The sequence below is a fragment of the Rattus norvegicus genome, chromosome 16, assembly GCF_021556685.1.
Source record: "Rattus norvegicus strain SHRSP/BbbUtx chromosome 16, alternate assembly SHRSP_T2T, whole genome shotgun sequence".
Classification (NCBI taxonomy): domain Eukaryota; kingdom Metazoa; phylum Chordata; class Mammalia; order Rodentia; family Muridae; genus Rattus; species Rattus norvegicus.
The window spans coordinates 59,034,762-59,057,500 of record NC_141549.1 but is presented as its reverse complement, the minus strand read 5'-3'; the positions used below and the strand labels follow the sequence as shown (position 1 = coordinate 59,057,500).

Below are 22,739 nucleotides of genomic sequence, written 5' to 3'. Positions count from 1 at the left end.
AATCCCTAGTCCTTGTTTAATAAAATTGAGGTTGGTAATCATAAAAGTAGCACTACATTCAAAAAAGTCTTGAACCACAAATACAAATTTTCTAAACATCGTTTAGCGAGGCTGGAGGGCGGGCTCAGGGGTAAAGAGCACTGCCTGCTTTTCCAGAGAACCCAGCTTTCCAGCACCCACATCGCTGCTCACAACCACCTGTAACGTCAGTTCCAGAGGAACTGACATAGTCTTCTAGCTTCCGTGAGCACTACATACATGTGGTACACAAACATATATGAGATAAACCACCCATACACGTAAAATAACCAAAAATAAAAGCAAGTCACTTAGTAAGGTGAATCCTTACTAGCTTTACCAGTGCAATTCTTACTTCTATTAACATGAGCAACATAAATTTCTTCTAACTATCCAAACTTGGTTTTGGTTAGGATTACACTAGACCTGAGAACTGGATGATATGGGAGTTAAACATGCACAGTGTTCTTGTAAAAGACCCAAGTCTACTTCCCAGAACCCTCGTTAGGTGACTCACGACCACCTGCAGCTGAGCCTCCAGGGTATGGAAGACCCTCTTCTGGTCTCTGAGGGCATCCTCACTTACTTGGCAAACACACACATAAATACAAATAAATATTAAAAAATATGACTTGATTTACAAACATCCTGGTTCTGTCCTTTTGCTCAGTTTCAAGTCACTGGGGATTACATGGTCACGTTCAGAATGCTGGGCTGAGCTCCATCAGTGATGGGACAGAAAGGACTTCACCTGCTGTCACAGCTTCTTAAGACACAACCATAAAAGCAGTGCTTTAGGGATTGGGGAGCCAACTTAGCGAACAAAGGACTTGCTGCTCAGGGATGAGAGCTGGGTTTGAATCTCCAGCTCACACCTAGAGAACCAGGCACCGTGGCACACATCTGTTACTCTAGAGCGAACAGTTCCTAGAAAGAGGACATACCCGAGGGCTTCCTGGCTAACACAGCTAAATGGCTCAGGGACTCAAGTGCAGTGGAAAACAATAGGTGAGGCATAATGTTAATCTTTGGCCTCCATACACGCACTTGAGCGCATGCGCACACAAGCGCACACAAGCACACACGCAGAGTGCTCTACACACACACACACACACACACACACACACACACACACACACACATACTCACAGTGCTTCAGTTTGGTCCCTGACAGAATAATCTGCATAGAGTTCAGATCTTTTCATGGTAACCAGACTGAATTAAGTAAATAACGAAACATAACAACTTCTATCACTTCCTCATTACATTTGCATGACAGAATCCAAAGCTAAAATAAAGCCAAACTACAGGCACCGATCTGAACACCTATGAGAGAAACTGAAAGTGGTCAGTCGGGTTTTTAGGAAAGAAGACGACCTGTCCAAGTGGTAAGAACTCAAAAGCAACCAGACCGTGCTACCGTGGGAGTCACAGCTGAGAGCTACGGCAACTCGGGCTGCTATAATTGCTCATGAAAATGACATACAATCTGGCTCCCAAAACCAAGAGCCAGAGATTTAAATGACTTGAAGACAGAAGCCAGAGTATGGCTGCAAGGATAAAACATGAACACAAGTAAAAAATAAAAGAAAATAAAACAAAAAGTGAAGGCAACAGCCTCAGACCTTGGTAACTCAGTCCCTCAAAGGCCCCCACATGGAAGTCATTTAAACAGAAGGCTACCTGGGGACTAGGATGGAGAGACACTTACTTCCTCAGCCTCAAGGCAAGAACACCCTCAAGACTTGTGCACAGCACTGAAATAGAATCGGAATCATCTCATCCGCTGTTTAAGGTCTCTGACTATTCCCAAATTTAACTAGAGATGGTTTTAATAACAGACAAACTCATCAAGGCAGAACATTTCAAATAGATAATTGGCAAGTACAGTATAAGTAGTCTGTCACTCTATTATGCTACAAGGAGGAAGAGGAAGAGGAAGAGGAGGAGGAGGAGGAGGAGGAAGAAAAGAAATGTAGACTCTCAAGCCAGGTAGTGGTTCATGACTTTAATCCCAGCTCCCAGCATTTGGGAGGCAGAGGCAGGTGGATCTCTGAGTTCAAGGCCAGCCTGGGTTATAGAGCGAGTTGTAAGGCAGCCAGGGCTGTGCAGAGAAATCTTATCTCCAAAGAACAAAACAACAACAATAAAACAAACAGAATCTCAACGTATCACTTCTCCCTATCCCCACCTCCAGAAAGACCCTTTTCGTGTTGCCATCTAAGGCAAAGAAAAACAATGTTTCAATGTATTTAAAATTGGGGGGAAAAAAAGAACCCAAAAATGTCGACCAAGAGTCCAGCTGACTGTGTAGTTTCTTGCCTCAGCATAGAAATGGCTTTTCAAGATTTTTTATTTGATAGCAACTTAAGTCTATTCAAAATCATCAGTTTTTATGTCCTTCACACTCATTAGGAAAAGTTTAGTCATCCAATATAACACAGTATAAAAATAACATAGGAGGGCTGGAGAGATGGCTCAGTAGTTAATAGTTAAGAACGCACACTGCTCTTGCACAGGACCCAAATTTGATTCCCAGTGTCCACCACCAGGCAGCTCACAGATGCCTGTAACTCCATTTCTAGGTTATCTGATACTCCTCTGACCTTCCCTCACACATACAGAATGATTAAGATTTTTAAAATGATTCTAAAAAGTACAAATAACATACCAAGTGAAAATTATTTCATGAAAGGAATCAGTGAATATTATACATTCTTAATGTAATCCTTAAAACTGTCCTGTAAATATCTGAATTCTACAACAGTGGTGAGAATCTCAGTGAAAAGATTCTAATAATAAACACGAAGTTTTAAACCTGACTCCGTAGTGTGTGCCCGAATGCCTACCACCACCAGGAAGGCTGAAGAAGGGTCTCAGGTTGGAGGACAGGCAGGGCTACCTGGTGGACACTTACTGAAGATAAGGGCATGTTTCTCACAAACACAATTCCGATGAAGTCATGGTTGCTCTCCAGTCTGCCGGCCTTTAACTGGATGCACCCTAGTAAACTATTGATATTTAAATAAAAGGGTGAATCAACCAGCCAAGAGGGCAGCATCCTAGTATATCTTGTTGGCTGACTCAGTACCAGGATTGGGAAGGACTCTGGCACGGCACTTAGCTAAAAGGACAGATTATGCCTGTGTATTCTTCCCTTTGTAGTTCAGCAACATGGACAAAATCATCTGAGGCTTATGAGATTAAGGGAAGCAGTGAGATCACTGCTAATGCCAACAGTTTCACCACACACACATGTGTAGCTAACAATAAATATCAGCTCACTTTAGCAATTCATTACTCAATCATGCGTGCAGAGTCGCCCTTCTCTCAGGTCTGCTCCCCTTCTCTCAGGTCTGCCCGGGTTTATTACTGACAACAGTCATCTACTCTCACGGCAGGTCCCTTCCTTCCAATCACTCCTCATCCTGCTGCATTTCGCTTTCTGACCCTCTACTGCCTAGAAGACAACCTATAGCTCCCAGTCACCCAGCAGATTGGACACTCTATTCTCAATGGGATCTAAAGAAGCCATCTTCTCCTTCCCGTCCTTGCCTGTCCTGCCACAGAAACTTGCCCATTTGGGCTGTGGCATTAACTTTGCTGGGCTTTTCTTGACTTGGCACACACACGGGGAAACTCGCTAGCCTTTTGCTGCTTCTCATCTTCTCATTCACACTTTCCACAGAGGAGCTTGTCCACACACCAATGGCTTCAAAGAATCTTTCTCACGATGCCTAAACTCCCAATATCCCGATTCATTTTCTGGACTTTTCTCCACAAGCTACTTTTCTCTACCCAGCATATCTTAATGGACTCTTCATCGATGTAATAGTGAAGAGTGACAAGATAATCTTCAATTACTCACACTGAAAAGAGCCTCCAATAGAAAACAGTCAATGTTCCCAACCAAGTAACTCCTTTGTCATTTACAGCTTCTCCTTATCCACTTATCAAAGGTCATCCTGAAATATATTTGCTTACCACAAAGCTACACTACACCTAGTTAAGTTTATTCATGTAATGAGTCAAGCTAAAACAAAATAACTGCCTTCCACTCTGTCAGAGAATAAGGTCACCAGGCTTCCAGGCAGCTCTTAAAGGGCCTTTTGAAATCTGGGTTCCAATATCTTCAAGATTAGTGAAAATTTTAACAGTGCCTCCACACAAAAAGGGTCCTGATTTTTATTTTGTAAGTGAAGATTTTAAAACAAAATAAATCCCCTCCACCCAACACCTGATGTTGCCATTATTTTAATGAGAAAGGTTCAATGACAATAAAATGGCCATAAAAGCAAAATATAAGCAAAGTTACTATTTTTGTCTTACTCATATTTTCTCATTTCAGTTAAGACCCATGCAAACACTTTTCCAATCCGATATCACTAGACTGACTAGATTCTGATATCCATTGTTCTGAGTAAAAGTTATTAAGTCAATTGAAGGGTCATTAAGTTTTCATATTTTGAAAACAATGAACTATTTTGCTTGGGTTAGGGCTGTAAGTCAGTGTTAAGGGTTTGCCCACTATGTGTAAGGTCCTGGGTGAGCACTCTAGCACTGAAAAAGCAAATAAAGAAACAAACAACAAGATAACATTGTTTAAAAACAAAGTATTAAGGAAGAATAAAAACAAGCAAACAAACAAAACTAGCTCTTACAGCTGTCATTAACAATTCGCAGGCCTATAGGACCCCAGGGATTTTCTGCTCTTGGACACAAACAGGAATTAAATTCCTCAGAGACATTAAAGAGAAAGCAAGCTTAGATCACGATTTTGTCTACACACTGATAAAGAACACCGCGGAACTCAAAACGCAAACCACCATCTCCTGCTAAGTCTAAGAATGCTACTCGTTACCCTGGAATTGCTCTGCCTCTAAAATCACCCTACAGCAAATCCTGGATTGAGTTCATATTCCCCAACAAGCATGTTGTTTTGAATTCGTTGTTATTTAAGCTGTGGTTGAAAAGGTGTGTATCAGTCACATCAACTCTTTGGACAAAAGGCACAGACTATTAAAATACAAACTTCTTCAACAATTCCTCCAATCCCAACCTAGTTTGGTAAATCAATTCTCTATCCACTCTAGAGCAAACACTTAATTTTTCCTTATAATCTTTTAACCTTTTGTACATACTACGTAGGTTTGGGTCACTGAAATTACTCTGTACCGCATTCTGCACTCGACTTTGTTTTGTTTTTGAGACAGGGTTTCTCCGTGTGTCTAATGCTGTCCTGGAACATCTACCTGCTTCTACCTCCCAAGTGCTGGGGTTAAAGGCATGTGCCACCACTGCCCTGATGCCCTCTACTTTTATCTGCTAAGTATCTATTCGAGTGGCTGGATAATATCCTGTCTTCTTTTTTATTCAAAATGCATTTCTCCTTCTAGGAATAAAATACTAAAAAGACCTCCTACTTCTCGCATTTCCAGCGTCTTGCCCCCTTTCAACACCTTGTCATCTGGCTCTGGTAAGGCAACATCCAGGTTCTTAGTTATCAAGTCTGGCAACGAAACATTCTTCAACTCTATAGTTTTTACAGAATTGATCTATGAAATGTCGCTGTCAGGCTGTGGCCAAGAGGCTGAAACTTAGAAATGTTTCTGTGAACAACGTTGTGACCTCTGGCTACATTTTTCACTCTAGGGCTACTTCCTCTTCTATTAAGACAAGAGTCATGTTAGTCCCTCACTGTCTCTGGCGGACATATGAAGTCTGTGGCCTTGTGACTTGGTCGCGCAGCACCACGGGACAGACATTCCAGGCCTGGGCGTGAAGGCCACAGCCAGTGCAGCCTTCTTGGGGGGAGGGGGGCCGGAGTGGGGGGGGGGTCCCATCATCTGGGTTAACCCTGCATGTGACCCATAGCTTCCTGCGACGGTTTCTTCAGGAGAAAGCACCAGGCAGAATATGCCACAGACACCAGTCAGTCTCTCTGGAGAATTCTGCTTACAGTAGCTGGTAGGTCAAGTTATTAACACCAAGATTGGAGACTGTGGGAATCCTACCCAGTCGTTCGCGAAGGCTAGAACTTCCCTAAAATGTGTACTCGGTCCATACAGCACCGAAGCGACTTCGCCCGGGGTTCACAGGCGCGTTTGCACCCATAACTCCGCGGGACCGAACCAGTGGCCCCGGAAGATGCAGCGGGCGAGCAGGTGTCCTTCGCCCGCCCCGCCACAGCTGCGCCCCCTCCCCCTGAGCCCGCGCCTGCACCTGCACCCCAATCTGAGCCTCGGCTGGAGCTCACCCACCGGTGGCACTTGCTGTGCCTGGGCGCAGGTGACAGCCGCGGCCAGGACCCAGGTGAGGAGACTACGGCCCAGCATCTTCCCAGCTGCAAGCGGCGCTACGAGGGACTCCAGCAGCAGCTGCTGCAGGGACCACCTCCACCCGGAGCAGGCCGCGCCCCGACGCGTGACCAGCGACCCCGGGCCACACCATGCACGGCAGGGGACACTCCAGAGAGGGAGACGTCGGGCCGAGTCCCTAGAGCGGAGTCCACGTACGAGGCGAAGAGGGGCTGCGCCCCCAGCACGCCAGGCAGTGGTTTCGTCCAGCCTTAGCCGCACCCTGGGGCGGGGCTTCCAGCTTTCGTCCGGCCTTCTCTGTCTTTGAGCGTGGGGGCCCCGGCTAGGCGCAGGTATCTGAGGGTTCCCGGGGGCGGACACAAACTTGCTCGGGAGAGGTTGGCACCTAGGTGTCGCGGTTCCTAAGCCCACCAAAGGGACTGAGTCTCAGAGCGTAACGTCAGACCCAGTTTGCCTTCTGGGGAAAGCTGGCCCAAGTGAGTCACCCAATCCATCCATCGTGCCCGAGGGATTACTACCAGAGTGGAGAAGTGTCAGGGCCAGGACCTGGAAGTTTCATCTCTCCGGTACTCTAGGTACTTCAAATAAGGCATTGCTAAATCCTAGGATTTAGACTTTAATTTCTTGCTGTTATGTCCGGGGTTGGCGACGTTGAATGGGTGGGACCTTCATCATTTATGTGTAGTGTTACTCAACTCCTGTTTTCCTTTAGCCCACGAGAAGTCAGGTTGGTCTAACCGACCTAAACCTTGGACAGGTACTTGGTGCCTTCATAGTCTTCTTTGAAAGGCAGATAGAAGTGCAATAATTGCTTGGCTTTCACACCGTCTTTGGACAAGGCTCTCCATAACAGGGTGAGTTACCTAGAATCCAACGGGAAAAAATTGCCTACTGGACTTACATTTTCTGCCTCGACGATAGACATCTCAAGAAGTTTGGGGGCTTTATTGTTTTTTTAATGTTTCTTTAAAACTCTCTCAGGACCATTAAAATCCTATTTAACCCTCACCCCACCCTTGTGCTGGGGATCCAAGTATTTCTCCTTTTTGTTGTAAAATTACCTAAATTTGGAGGCAGTTGATAAATAAGGTTTTTGGAGGGTTTTTTTTTTTGTTGTTGTTGTTGTTGTTTTGTTTTTTTGAGGAAGTTTAGATGTTGAAACACAGCACAGGATTAAGAAACATTTAGAATCTTACTTAGTTAAGCAAGATCGGAAAATACTTTTTGAAGGGGGACACTGAGGACTGTGGTAAGCAGGGACCTGAGGCAGAAGCCATCTTCAGTCACTGACTCTGGGATTTTCAAACCTGCCTAGACAAGATAGCAAGATCTCATCTCCAAAATAAAACAAAACAGAGTCAGTATCCCAGGACTCTGACACAGGGTTTGAGGAAGCAACAGAAAGACACAAAGTTCTTCCCTTATGAAACTTACTAGATGGGGAATAGCAAACACCAGGCACATGAGCTTAGTCTGTAAAATAGCAAGCAAAAGGCCGTTAGAGAAGGGTGGGGAGGAAAGGAGGAGAGGGAGGAGGGGGTGAGAACAGGCAAGGAGTATTGAGAATGGAGAAGCTAGGAAGGGAGTTAGAATTGTTAACATCTAGGCAGGGTAGACATGATTGAAAAGAGAAGGTCTGGATAGTAAGTGGTAGAATTAGTCTGAGGGATGCTCAGGAAAGCACCCTGAAGACAGGTTTCTGGAGTGCAAAGGTGGCATGGGGGAATTCGACTGAACAAAAGCTTTGTGTCCTAAAATGATAAATGCTTCAAGAGTTATGCTTAATCTGGTGTAAAGACTGCACTTTGCAGATGACACATCAAAGCATGATGCTGTCCTGCATCCCTGTAGTTTCATGTTTCAGGGGTAAGCTAGTACATCTTTAACAAGTGAAGTGCGACAACTTGGTTTTTAAATTACAGTGCTAAGTTCAGACACGTCAGGACTTTCATGCTCACTTCTTCCTGCTAACCAAAACCTGAGGAAATAATATATATTCTCCTAAATGCTTTCAAGACAAAATCATTTTATAGAAACAAAACAACATAGTAACAAAAGACCAAAGGCATTAGGCAGCATTCTAAAGACAAGATTGTTATTTTTTTTTAAGTGTCTAGCATGTTCAGCCACATCAGAAAAGCCAATGTGACTGGAGCTGAGGAATGAGATAAATCAGAGATAAAGGAAGGGAAGCAGATTAAAGACAAGAGCCACTGTAAGGACTCAGCTTCACCAGGGAGTTTTTATAATGTTTTTATATGTATGGTCAGTGATGAATCTGCTGAATTACTATGAAGCTTAAAATAAGTCTATCAGAAGTAGAGTATCCCATTTTTACATATCTATTACCGAACCAAATGGCTAATTGCTTAACTCACCTAAGTTACTATTGAGAGCATTTTCGGCATGTCACCAAGCATATCTTTTACTTATGAAATAGTCTTTTGTAGTTAGGTAACCTAACAAACTTAGATGCTTTGTAAAGAAGCTTCACATAAATTGGCATGATAACCTTATACACCATCTTCATATAAATATCTTTCAAAACCTACCATATACATTGATTCTTTTCAGGTAAATTAAAATTAAAATTAAATTAAAATCTACTTCCTTAATAGTACATTGTATTAAGTATGTCTCCCCTTATTACAATATGGGTGCACGCTCGTGTGCACACACATAACACAGATTTTTTTTTGAATGTTCAGTGCACATACGACTTTGCAAATGCTATAAGAGGTCACATTGATGACTTCTATCCCTAGCCTTTTTCTTACATTTTGAGGCAAGGTCTCATCAGGCTGGACCACAATTTTCTCAGCCTTTCAAGTTTCTACTATGATAGGTATCTAATCTTTTTCTTAATCTACTCAATTCCCAATGCTTAAAGTGTACAGAAAGTCAAGTCAAGATGTGTGGGCATAGAAACTTTAGAGAGGTTCAGGCATACTGATATATATAGAGAGGTGATATTTAAATGTATTTGTGAATGATTATGTGTACAGAAAAGGTGATTTAAGCTCTCCAGAGACATATCAAGGCCGAGGATTGGCCAAGCTGTTCAGGAGTTGAAAATCAGCGTAAGTATTAAAAGTGTTTATAGGGATGGCTGAAGTCTTGACAAGCCATAGACTTCTGAATCTTCTATAGAAAATTCCTACGTTCCCCAGGTGGAGCGTTAATTTAAAACAATTGTAACCAAATCGCCCACCCTGAATGAAATACACCACTTACTCAGAAGTACAACTTGATTTAATAAAGATACGGAGGTAATATTTCAGTCTGAAAAATAAATGTTTTGACAGAATAATTTACCACATTCAAGTATATGTTTCTAAAAGCAAAAAAGTTTAGAGGAACTGGGTATGTTTTACACATCTGTTATCCTAAACCTTGAGGACTGTAGCTTCGTAGTAAGCCAGTGAGACTTTCTGTCATGATCGCAAGTAAATTAATTATATTTAATTTTAAAAGGCCTAGTACATTTAAAATGTTGTATGTGTTCTAAGAGGTATTTCTCTGTCTCTCAGGAAAGAATGAAGATGAGAGATAAAAAATAGAAAACCAGTGACCATATAACTGATTACATTTTATTTCTTCTAGTTGCTTTACCACACCAAGGGTTACTTGGGTTTTTTTTTTTTTTCTCTTAATTTTTAGATTTAAAAAGCAAAGTGAAATATTACCTCAGTTTGAGACAAAGCAATAATTTTTATTACAAAATTAAAAATTTAGCGTTCACATTTAATCTAATTGTCCCTCTATAAATGTCAAAAGTTAATAACAACTATCTTTCCATTTGTACTGAATCCTATTTCTTTGTGAAGCACTGTAAAGTTGTATTGAAGCAATGACAATTCACATAAGTTATATTTGAAACATCATTTCAAAAAAAACCTATCCTGTCCTATTTTACTTTTTCCTTAATGAGGTATACTTCTGACCAGGATAGTACTCATTTATTTTTCTAGAACCTTGTACATTTTAAACATAGGCCTCTGAGCTACAAATGATTATTACTCACTATTTGATGCTTCAGCAAATTGTGTTTGTAATAAATTTATTCTCCCAAGAAAGGCTGAGCACTTAAGACAAGTGCAGGAGTCTAAGTCGTCATCTTATATTGTGGGTGTTTCACAGATCTCAGTTCCGGTCCTGTCAGCAGGTACAGGATGTGAGCGAGAACTAACTTTACGGTGGGCCCTGACTGACATTTAAGATTACTCCGCTCTTCTTGCTGAAATGCTTGCCTTAGGTCTTAACTCAGATCCTGTATCGAACAAGCTGTGATTTGAAGCCCAGGGCTTGCGCTGTGTAGTCAAAGCGGTTGTCGCCTCTGCTTTGGACAGAAAAGAGGCAGGTTTACAGTCCAGCGCTGCTGGCAGCCATGGCACAAACCTGAAGGGAGCCACCTTAGATGAAAGAGATAACAGTGGACATCACGGTGGAGAGGCAGAGAGAAACTGGGTCACTGGTGGCATCGTTAGGACGTTAGATCAACCAACCCCCGAGCCTGTCTGACGGCTGGACTCTGTATTTGCATGGGCCACCCTTATTACAAATCTATGACTCCTTATCACAAGGCCCCAGTTGCTTTGCTTGCGAGTTGAATTGTGATGGTATAGAGTAACCTAACTGATGTACACAGAGAAAAGGGTCACCTTCTCCATAACAGGAAAGGACCACTTAACGCTATGGAGCCTGCGTCTCAGATCCTGTACTGACTCAGGAAGCCTGCTGGCCTTCTACTGACTTTTATGCTTCTAACTTTATATTCTTTTCCTCAGAAAGATCTGCTCGTGTTGTCTGAGCTCAGGACCCAAATCAGCTACTTTGAGGAGAGAACTTGACCATTCCCCCTCAGAATTCTTCCATTCATGTCTCTCTAAGGGAGGAGTGACTTATGTAATTGGCAGACGGTGGTAAGAGTCATAAGACATGCATGCCGTGTCCTTTGCTTGGCTCTCCCATTCACACCTGCCTTCCACAGAGATGTGCTCACTGAATACAGCCCTAGATGACAAGGACCCATGTAGCAGTAGTTGCTGTCTTGGCCCATGTTTTCCCAGATAGGTAGATCTCTCAGGAATCTTACAAGTGTAACATGATGGCTTGTAAATTCCCGAGAAAGCACCTTGAAAGGAGAACTTTCTAGTTCTGAGGCACGTACCCTTAGCCATTACACTGAACTGCCAGGCCACATCACAAAACCTTATGTAAGCCATGCAATCCCCATGCAAAGTTTATATATATGTGTGTGTGTGTGTGTGTGTGTGTGTGTGTGTGTGTGTGTGTGTGTGTGTGTGTATGTATGTATGTGTATGTATGTGTGTGTGTATATATATGTATGTGTGTGTATATATATGTGTGTGTATGTATGTATGTGTGTGTGTATATGTGTGTGTGTATGTATGTATGTGTGTGTGTGTATATGTGTGTGTGTGTGTGTGTGTGTGTGTGTGTGTGAGGTGAGAAAAGACAACAATAGAAGACACCAGCTTCTGTGCAAAGCACTGTTGAAGTTTAAACAGAGTTTGGATCTTTCTAAGTTATACCATCAGTTATACCTGGTTTTGGATGGGTCTTTCTATGGTCATAAGCCGGTTTCCTATTCTCTTAGGCTTAGATGCTGGGGTCGACCATTCAATTGCAAATATGTTCAACAGTCTTACAGTCTTGTTTTCTGTCTTTTTGTTGTCCAGTCTGTAAGACTCCAATCTGATGAACACAGATACCTTTATCTTCTATATATGTGCATATGTGAGTTCTACTTAGAGATCAGATATTGTTAAAAGTTTGTAATCTGGTGATGTAGCACACTTAGAGGTCTTGCCTATGTATACAAAGCCCTAGGTTTGGTCCCCAGCGCCCCATAAACCAGGCACCCTGGCACTTGGGAGATGGAGTCAGGGGATCAGAAGTTCAATGTCATCACTGGCTATATAAGAAATTCAAGGCTGTTCTGGGAAGCATTACACCAGATCGTGCTTGTGCTGGCTAGTTTTATGTCAACTTGACACAAGCTTGAGTCATTTGGAAGAGGGCCTCTCAGTTGAGAAGATACAACTCCATAAGATTTGCTGAAAGGGCAAGTTTGTGGTGCATTTTCTCTAGCGAGATGCCAACTCTAGGTTGGTGGTCCCAGGAGCTATAAGAAAGTAGGCAGAGGGGTTGGGGATTTAGCTCAGTGGTAGCCCTGGGTTCGGTCCCCAGCTCCGAAAAAAAGAAAAGAAAAAAAAGAAAGAAAGAAAGAAAGAAAGTAGACAGAGCAGATCATACTGAGCAAGCCAGTAAGCAGTCCTCTATGGCTTCTATTTCAGGTCCAGCCTTCAGGTAACTATCCTTAAGTTCCTGCCTTGACTTTCTTTAATGATGGACAATGATGTAGAAATGTAGGCCAAATAAACCCTTTCTTTCCCAAATTGTTTATGGTCATGGTATTTTATTATATCAGTAGAACCCCTAACTAAGACATGGTCTAAAAATGAAATAAAATGTATATGTAAAACAACCAAAAAAATCACGATGGGGATGTAGAGACGTCTCTGGTTAAAAGCACTGGCTGCTCTTCCAGAGGACCTGGGTTCAATTCCCAGCCCTGACATGGCAGTTTACAACTGTTTATCAGTCTAGTTCCACGGGATCTGTCACCCTCACTCAAGACACACATGCTGGTAAAGCACCAATGCACATGCAATAGAAATAAATAACATTTTTAAAAGGAAATCAGACATGATATACTGTGCCCAATTCTTTGCCATATTCTATTCCTAATGTTATACTTTCTGCTCCTTGCTAGAGGGAAGATGGCGTCTTTCCCATTTATATCTAGTCCCTGCACTCGTCTTCCGGATTCCTGGCTGCACCCTCTCAGGAACACCGTGCTGTAGATTATGACCTCGCTTTCTCCCACTTGAAACCACTCTTCTTTTGCTGTTGTAACAGTAGCATTAAAATATAAACAAAAATCATCTATGCTAAGAAAACAGTCTCTACTGGATCCTATTGTTAACCTTACTGTCCCCCATGCATACCTAGTGTCTCAAAAGAGAGCTAGGTAAGAGAGCACCAAACCCTGGGCCATGAATTAGTATCAGATATCAGGAGATTTTTTTTTTTTTTTGATTCTTTTTTTCGGAGCTGGGGACCGAACCCAGGGCCTTGCGCTTCCTAGGTAAGTGCTCTATCACTGAGCTAAATCCCCAGCCCCATATCAGGAGATTTTTATATGTCCCTTGTAAGAGGAGAAACAGATAAACTACTACTGTCCATGTCTACCCACACATCATAGTACAGGTCAGTATGTCAGATTAAGAATACCAACCATCTTCTCGCAAGGATGAAGGCTTTATTGTTATAGTATTCTTATTTGTTTTTGAAATAAAGGGGTGATATTGCTAGGTAGAACTAAAAATATTTTCACTTAAAAAAATAAATGCTTGCCGACCTGTCAAGATAATACAAAATCATTTTGCATTTACTTTTGCTTGTATAAGTTAAAAGTGTGGAATCAACATTGTAGCTATTTTCTCACCTCTGGCCCACCCATCAACACTTCCTTATTTGGGTACCAAACTGATTACTTTACCTAGAAATACTGTCACTAGGGTACCCCATGAGCTCCGCAGCACAGAAGACCATTTTCACTTTAGAAGGTCTTCTAGTATTTAAGGCCAAGTGAGCTGTGCCCTCTTCCTTCAGCCCTTTTATGACTTTTGATGTTCTGCTGCTTTCTGTGTCATTCTTTGACCTCATTTCCATGATAGGCTACACATCAGGTTACAAACCCGAGGCATCTATTCTGTCTACATGTCTTACTATGTCCTCCAAGCTGATCTCATCCCCTCCCATATCTTCTGTGTCTCCATTCTGCTCTCTCCAAATGCTATTTCATATATAATTTATGACAAGACAAAACTGCATTCGTCAGTTTCCTCCCACTTTCCAAATTTTCTTTTACCAAGTCAAGTGCTAATGCTGGGAATTTAGGAGTTGCCCTGACCTGTCTTTTCTTGATCTCTTGCATTTAATCATAAGGACTAAGTACTTGGTCATATTTAAACAATCCCATCACTTCTCATTGCTAATACTGTAGTCCAGGCTGCCCTAATTCTGGCCTTTACCACTATGATAAATTCCTATTAGAACTTTCCTCTTCAAAATATACCCTGAAATGCAAGCAGACAACAAGATTAGGCGCATTCATGGTAGAATGCCATAGACTCTAAAATGTCAACAGAATAAGCTTTCTTCTTGTGTTTGCTTCTTTGTTGAGACAGGGTCTCACTGTTCAGTCCTGACTGATCTCCAACTCTATGAAGACTAGACTGACTTGGAACTTAGAGAAGTCTGCCTGTCTTGGTCTCCCAAGTGCTAGAATTTTCCTGAGTGTGCATTGCCTCACCCTGTCAAGATAATCTTTTAAAAATGAAAATGTGATATTACTGCCTGATGTTCAAGTCTTCCCAGTAACTGCACAGTCAAGTCCAGAATTTCAACATGTCTGGCAAGACACATATCAGAAGCTCTGGCTTCCTTTCTTTTGACTGTTCCTGACTCATTCTCTCAGTCAAAAAACAGTTCATCTAAGAACACTATTCCATCCTATCTCAGTGTTCTGAATACCCACAAGGTTTCTATAGTGGCCTATTTCCCCCATGCCAGTCATTATGTGTGTGATTTCTACTCATCCTCAGAGTACATCTGAACAAATGTCCTCGTGGAGCCCTTCCCTGACCTACATCTCTCTTCCACATTTGCTCCTCTGCTAGTCGGTTCTCAAATATCCTGTACTTTTCCTCACTTTGCACACTTTAATTATTGAATGATCATTTAATTGTTTGACGGTTGCATCAATCTGCAACATCGAGCAGAATGCCTGACATAGTGAAGATGCATAATAGCCTACATCACGATCACTTGACTGACGACTGGCAGAGCTGAAGAAACGAAACTGTCCAAACGAGAAGGTTTCCCGGGCCAATGCAGTCAAACACGGACCTGGCTCCTATGTACCTGTCCTCTTCTCTCTCTTCAGCATCGCTCGCTTCGTCTCTTACTTTCTGTGGCTCATTTTCTTTACAGAGGCAGGCACGGTAACGACAGTGTTCAGCCCATATTTGGAAACTTCGATTTGTGTTGGACCTTGGAAAAACTACAGATTGTGCATAATGCCTTGAGGATCCGATTTTTTATCTCAGAATATGGCTTTTGAATTTTTTCTCTGTTCCCTAGGCTCTAAGACCAAATTTTAGGGTTCGTTTTTTGATTTCTAATAAACACACACACCTGACCAAATCAACCACTATTGTATATGTCACTTGATCAGAATCATGTCAGAAAAGACAAAAACCACCCTTAGACACTGATGGTGAGAGTCTGTCTTAAACACAAAGATCTCAAAAAGGGAAATAAGTGAATCCTGAAATACTCTCATAGTTAACCAAAAGGATGTTTTCTACTTCAAGAGTGGATGAAGGTTCCCACTGTTGGTGTTCTTATTAATGCTGTTAAATGGGCTTTTCCTTCTCATCAGGTTGATTGCTAGAGATGCTATCATGATAGTTTTGTTTGTGATTCTGGGATTACAAATGTGGGCCACTAAACTCTGCTCTCCTGGGCTCTTATGGGTCAGTTGTGTTCAGTCCTATCAAAAGGGCACCTTGAGTAGCCTGCGATCATTACCTTGAAGAAATGAGCCACCATATAAGCTAGAGTTTTCTCCAGTTTTTTGTCTATTCTTTTAAAAAAAATGAGCTTTTTGAAAACTTCTTGATTGCCATTCTCTGTGTCATAAAGTCCTAAGTGTTCCTTACCCACTGACATGTTATGGTTTGTGTATGACTCCCCAAGGGCTCATGTGTTGGGGATTTTAAATTTATGACAGTGTTCAGAGGTGAAAGAACATTTAACGGATGGTTATTAGGTCAGTAGGTCATCAGGGGTCAGAGGGATTAACATGGACGTCATGGTATGCCAGTCTCTCTGGTTTCTGGAATAGCAGTGCGGTCTCTCCTCTTTTCACACACTCTTAACCCCGTAACGCCATTCACATGTCCATCATCAGAGCCAAGGGTCTTCAAACCTCCCAGAACTAAAAGCTAAAGAGACTCCCTTCAAAGTACCCAGCAGTAGGTAGTTCATTGTAATAACAGAAAACTGATTAGTAACAATGTATCAAAAATATATTTCCACAGGGTACATCCTATGTTATCTTCTCTAATTTAGCTTATATTTAAGAAAAATTCTTAAAATATTTTATATATATACAGAAAGGTTCATATATAATTGTTGTACACAACTTGGTAAGTTCGAAGATAACTCATAAAATAATTACTATTACTACAAAATAAGCCTATTCCTAACTCCCAGGTTTCTTCCTAAAATTTTGTGTATGTGTTAAAAATAATTAAAGTTTTGACTGTTCATGTCTGAAAGAACTGCAGGGATGGAAATGGAGAAGAGCCTGTGGAAAAGAAGGTCCAGTGACAGACCCACACCCTAACCCAGAAGCTATGTTCAGCTGATAACTACTCACGAATGAAAGAATTGGTTCTCTCCAAGGGAGTCTCATTGGGTATAAATCTACTCTTAAGGGTAGGCTCCATGCACAGTAGTAGACGGCCAACACAACAAACTCAATGGCATTCAGAGCTTTGATTTTTTTTTTAGACAGGTCCTTTGCATATCTTATTTATTTTTAAATTATGTGTATATAAGTCTAGGTCTGTGCACCTGAGTATAGTTCTTGCAGGGACCAGTGGAGGACATCGAATCCACCGCAGCTGGAGTGACAGGCAGTTTGTAAGCTGCCTGACGTGGATGTTAGGAATGGAACTGGGTTCCTTTGCAAGGGCAAATGCTTTTAACCCCCGAGCCACCGCTGCAGCCACTCCTGCTAGTAACTTACAGACAAGACTGTGGCCAACTTAAAAGACCAGTGTTTATAACCCCAATCTCACAAAGGCTTTTGGAGTCTTAAGTGCAAAAAAGGTGGGTGGGAGGGGGCTGATAGCTATGCCTACAAGTGCTATGATTTCCAAAACTGAGTTGTCTCTAACTGCACATCGTTGATGGACATCATTACTTTGTTGAATAAACATATAAAAAGAAAGCAGATTGTGTTTACAGTTTTCTATGATGCTATGAGTCCCTTTGGGCTCTGGATCATTATGGCTCAGGAGTTTAATGAGGTTAGTAATCTTGGCGTGACCTCCTCAAGGACCACAAAGTCCCGACCTTGACGAGAAGCACGCCCACGCGTCCTGTGGCAGCTGTGGTGTGGGAACTGTCCTTCCGACTGAGGCGGGAAGGGAAAGTGGTGGGCACTCCACTTTTGCTGCAACAGCTCTAGATGGAGCAGCCTCGGTGGTTGTGGCCATTGGGTTTACTTCTTTCCTGATTTGGGCGGCTCTTGCTTGGTTTGCTTAATTGTTTCAGGCAAGCCTTCTAGTGTTACACCGAGTTAAAGTGGTGAGAGTACGTCTTCTGGGGCTGTCTAGTATGCTGTTCCAGGAGGGCCCATTATACATGGCCTGTGGGGGGAGTTTGTTTGCTGAACATTTTCATCACAAAAAGGTGCTTGTAAAAAAATTTTAAAAGTTGGAGGATGGTATAATCTTTATTCATGTTACTGCTTTTTGATATAGATATGCATTAATTGGTTTGCATGTTAAACCATTCTTCTGTCTCATGCATAAATCCTACTTATTATGTCTACTTCTTTTTAACACATGTTGAATTTGGTTGTCTATTATTTTGTTCAGTTTTGTATCTCGGCAGTTTTTTGTCTCTTTGTCCAGTTTTTAAGTGAGTGATACTGCCTAATACGTTTGGAAGTGCTATTTTATTTAATTCTTTAGATAAATTGCTGTACTTACGATCATTTGTGTTTTTGTGTGGGGATGCATGTTACGTGTTCTAGTACATGTCTCGTGTGTGTGTAGAAACCATGGGGGAACCTTGAGTGTCATTCCTCAGATACTATTTTGAGACGGCCTTTCCCATCGGCCTGGTACCCAAGAAGTAGGCCAGGATGCTGGACCCTAGGGATCTGCCTGAGACCATGCAGGATGCCCAACTGTTCTCAGATGGGTTCTGGGAGACACTTATGCTTATAAAGCAAGTGCTTCACCAGATTCGTTTCCATACAGTATTTAAGTGATAATATCCTTCTATAAATGAAGCATTACTATTCTTTTCTATATAAGCCATTTTACTTACCTTTATTATTATTTTAAAAGGTTCCTTTTTTCCCCATCTCTAACCTGACTTCTGAGATCATTTTCTTTCTGCCTAGGCTTTATTTATTATTTCTTTGTCTTTCCTCTTTTCTCCTTGGTATATTGGATAGGGTATTACTACGAAATTGCAGCTGATCTGGAACTCATGATGTAACTCTGGCTCTGGTCCTCTGCTCCAGTCTTTATGACTTTTCCCAAACCCCAGTATACTCCTCAGCCCATAATTTTAACTGACTGATACTTAATTTTCCTTTTTACATCTTTTCTTTTTTTTCTTGCTTTAACTCTCTTTTAATCTTGAAGTAACTAAGGAAATGACATCTTGTCCCAACATTATTTTGTGCCTGCCTGATCACTTCTCAGCTTTCATCCCCAATGCCACAGTCACTTTGTAACACTTCTGGGACTGTCCATGATCTTGACCATGGTCCACACATATTACGGAGAGTCTGGAAGATACCACTGAACCTTGCAAAGAAAGCAGAGGTTACTAGACAACTCTAGATCCTCACTGGATCCTATTCCCAGCATGGTTCGTCCTTGAAACCATTGTACCCCTGAGCTTTGGCACAGAGAGACTTTCCGGAGCCTACTCTGATCTGGACATTAATAAAGGACTGGGAGAATTTAGTTGTTTTAACCAGCAGCTGTCAGTGACTCTCTCACACGGACCATTGCAGTCTTTTCCTGGGAAATGGGAAGCAGTCTTCTAAAGTGGCAATTGTTTTCTCTCAGCCTACAGAAGACACTCTTTTGCTGTCCTTTACATTCATGGCTCTTGGCAAAAGTCCAGCAGCCATCTAAACTGCTAAATTTCCAATTATTTTCATTTTCTGGCTTTTTAAAGAAAACGTTCAAATAAATAGTTTCCCCATAATGTATATATGTGATGTTCGTGTTTGGATTTCTCTAGTATGCCAAGATTTGTGTTTTGAGAAATTCTCGTTTGCTGTTTCTTTTCTATTATCTCATACTTTAACAGGATAGATATTAGCATCCTCACTATGTTCTCCATGCTTCTTTCACTTAGAATTAATCACATGACCTCCCACTGAGTCAGACAGATTCTTAGCTTAAGCCAGGAAAGTGTAAATGTTCTTTCTTTCTCTTTGTTTCTGTTGACAATGTGTCACAGTGTTCCTCAGGCTCCTGTTGTAGATTTGTGACCTTCTCTGCAGCCTCTTAGGCACTGGGCACCGGTTTAGCATATGCCAGCCTGCCTGGCTCTTTCACATGATTGAATTGTGAATGGATTCATGTGGAGCTTTATGTCCTACCCACGGTTTCCCAGAAATGCAGCCATTATACGCATAGATTCTCTTTAGAAATATCTCTGATTTTTTTTCAAAGTTTCAGGTGTCCTAGATTTGGTTGAGATTTTCAGGGGTTTTCTCACTTAGTATTCAGTCATCCCTAAGGATTCCTGTTATCTTTCTGTGTTCTATACGTTCTATGCTTTAGGTCTAGATATATTTAATCACTTAATCCAAATAGACAAGTTGTTCTAATAAGAAGGGTGTCTTAATTGGAGTTATTATTGCTGTGATGAAACACCAGGACCAAAATCAACCTGGGGAGGAAAAGATTCATTTGGTTTGTACGTTCATATCACTGTTCACTACTGAAGGAAGTCAGAACAGGAATTCAAACAGGGCAGGAACTTGGAGGCAGGAACAGATGCAGAGTCCATGAAGGAGGGCTGCTTAATGGCTTACTCAGCCTGCTTCCTTATACAAGCCCGGGCCACTGCTCCAGGGGTGGCACCACTCACAAGGTGCTGCCTCCTCTAACCCCCATCAATCACTAATTAAGAAAAAGCCTCACAGCCCAATCTCATAGAGACATTTTTCTCAATTGAGGTGCCTTCCTTTCCAGGGACTTGTATCAAATTGACATAAGTCTAGCTAGCACAGAGTGCTATACATGATATGAATGAAATCTACCATATTGCTGGGAATGGAAGGAAGACCTGGTTGTGAAAACTTCCTTATCTCCGGAGTTTGATTTGACATGAGAATCCCAGAAAAGAAAATGTCACTGCATTTAGTATTAGTGTATGACACTAAGTAATGAAACAGAGAGTCTCCAAGTATGAGTCCTCTCAGCTCCTGAGTACAGTTGCAGAGGGGTAGGGCAGACCACAGAAGGAAGAATAAATATGCTCTTAGACCGCTGATGCCAGCAACACGGAAAACAGGCAGGAAGAACAACCCATTCTCAAGAGTTCAAAGCTAGACCAGAGAACAAATAGAACATTATCAATTTCCCCTCAAAAATACTTTGGAAAACCATTCCTCTACATGCCCTCTACATAATGCCCCTTCTGATTTTTCTTCTAGTGTTGAGTTCAATTTTCATTCCTTTGTACCCAAAGTTGGGGAATCATGTAGGATTCCCAACACTGATTTTGAAACACCTTACTGTCCTGTCTGTCAGGACGGATTCCACACACACCCATCCCCACAGCATCTCTGCTGTGCCTTCAGCAGCATCCCACACCACCCCGAGACCTAATTTATCCTCACCAGCTCACGTCTTCGGTTTAACACTTAGATGCTGTAAGCCAGGCATGGTGGCACGTGACTGCACCCCCAGTACTTGGGAAGTAGAAGCAGGAAGATCAGGAATTCAAGACCAAACTCAGCTACATAGCAAGTTTGAGTTCAGCCTGAGTTATTTGAGGCCTTGTCCAGACCCTAAAGGGTTAAAAATAAAAACAATCTTAATACGTTATGAAACACTTGATGGTTTGGTTTTGTTTGAGATAAGCGTCTTATATAAACCAGGCTGAACTCTGACCCTTCTGGCTCAACCGCTCACGGGCTGGGATTATAGGTATGTACCATGGTACCTGGCAAGTTATTAGTTCTTTTTAACATAAGGTTTCAGAGTACATACAGTATTATTTTCAATAGAAATAGTTTATATTACAAACATATTTCCTCTAAGAAATAAGTTTTTACACGCCATTTGAAAAATGTAGGCACTGGTCCTCAGGTCACTGTTATCTTATTTGTGATAAGGGTTACTTCACTGCTAAACCAGGACAGTACTTCATCAGGAATTTCTGTACTGCTTTAAACAGAAGCCCTCACAATAACCTGAGATGTGAAGTGTAAACGGAACCACTTAGATGCCTTTATCCCACACTATCAGCAGGGGCTGAATCGTGGCCCTTGGGCATGACAGGCTAGTGCTCTCTGACACTTGATTTACCCTGTGCCGCTCTCCAGACTGACTTGGGATTCTGGCAGCCCCGATATAGGTAACCAGGCACATCATATCGTCACTTGTTGCCGACACTCACTGGTCTATTTACTTTCTAATACAATATAAACTTTTATCTTCTCAGAACCTGTAATTAGGTCTACGTATCGTACTAAGGGCAGAGAAATGGAGGATACAAGGCTGTAAAAGGAACACACTGTATACGGAGGTGCAGACAGATGGAATGTTTATTCCAGGAAAAATCAGTCGGCAGGCATAATCTTGAATACCAAGCAAGTGTTTGAAATCAGGGTCTGTCTTTTGATGGTAATGGCTTTCAAAATGGTTTTCCTTTTTTAAAATTAACTTTTAGGTTAGCACATGAATCAGTTTCACCATGACATTTTCATACATATTATTGTGCTCTGCACACCCCCCACTAGTTTCCACTTTCTGCTTTCCTATTACAAGTACCCCATTAATTTTCCACTTCCTTATGGTATCTTCCCATTTCCTGGTCATCTTTGTCTCAAGACTTCCCCCTTCAAACACATAGACTCTACATTTAAACCCAGCATTATAAAACAGGTAGTATTTGTGCTAAAATGGCTCATTTTAAAACTTCACATGATGTCCAGCTGGATCCATTTTCTTGCAAATGTTATGACTTCACTTTCTTGTACGGCTGTTTAAAATTCCATAGTGTTTTTGCACCACAGTTTATCTCCTGATCGGCTGACGAGTACACAGGCTGGTTGTTTCCTGACTATTGTGAATAATGAAGCACTGAGCATGGGTGGGTGTGAAGGTATCTGTTTCCATGGCGGGTTGCTTAGCTGCTGCTGGTGTGTGTGTGTGTGTGTGTGTGTGTGTGTGTGTGTGTGTGTGTACATATGTATGTATATACTAAGTGGTATAGCTAAGTCATAGTAGTTGTACTTTCAGTTTCTTGAAG

At 41.8% G+C, this 22,739-nt stretch overlaps 2 protein-coding genes and 1 long non-coding RNA gene across 8 annotated transcripts in view; 1 reads left to right on the top strand and 2 right to left on the bottom strand.

Annotated features, from left to right (window-relative positions):
* The window catches only part of Asah1 (N-acylsphingosine amidohydrolase 1), a 31,433-nt gene extending 25,046 nt beyond the window's left edge, over nt 1–6,387 (bottom strand). Inside the window, exon 1 of the mRNA NM_053407.3 lies at nt 6,279–6,387. Within this exon, the coding sequence (NP_445859.2) occupies nt 6,279–6,353 (75 nt within the window). The 5' untranslated portion in view covers nt 6,354–6,387. The remainder of the gene's footprint in view (nt 1–6,278) is intronic.
* Nucleotides 1–22,739, bottom strand: part of Erich1 (glutamate-rich 1) — a gene marked incomplete at its 5' end in the record, with an annotated part of 52,793,804 nt that overhangs the window by 24,606,863 nt on the left and 28,164,202 nt on the right.
* The window catches only part of LOC102547443 (uncharacterized), a 32,306-nt gene continuing 16,187 nt past the window's right edge, over nt 6,621–22,739 (top strand). For 3 of the 7 annotated variants that reach the window (XR_015640383.1, XR_015640384.1, XR_015640380.1), the window contains exons 1-2: nt 6,621–6,910; nt 7,048–7,189. This is a non-coding gene — a long non-coding RNA (uncharacterized LOC102547443). Of the gene's footprint in view, nt 6,911–7,047; nt 7,190–11,122; nt 11,258–13,134; nt 13,322–22,739 lie in introns of those variants that run through there. The other 4 variants (XR_015640381.1, XR_015640382.1, XR_015640386.1 and 1 more) reach the window with 3 other exon arrangements.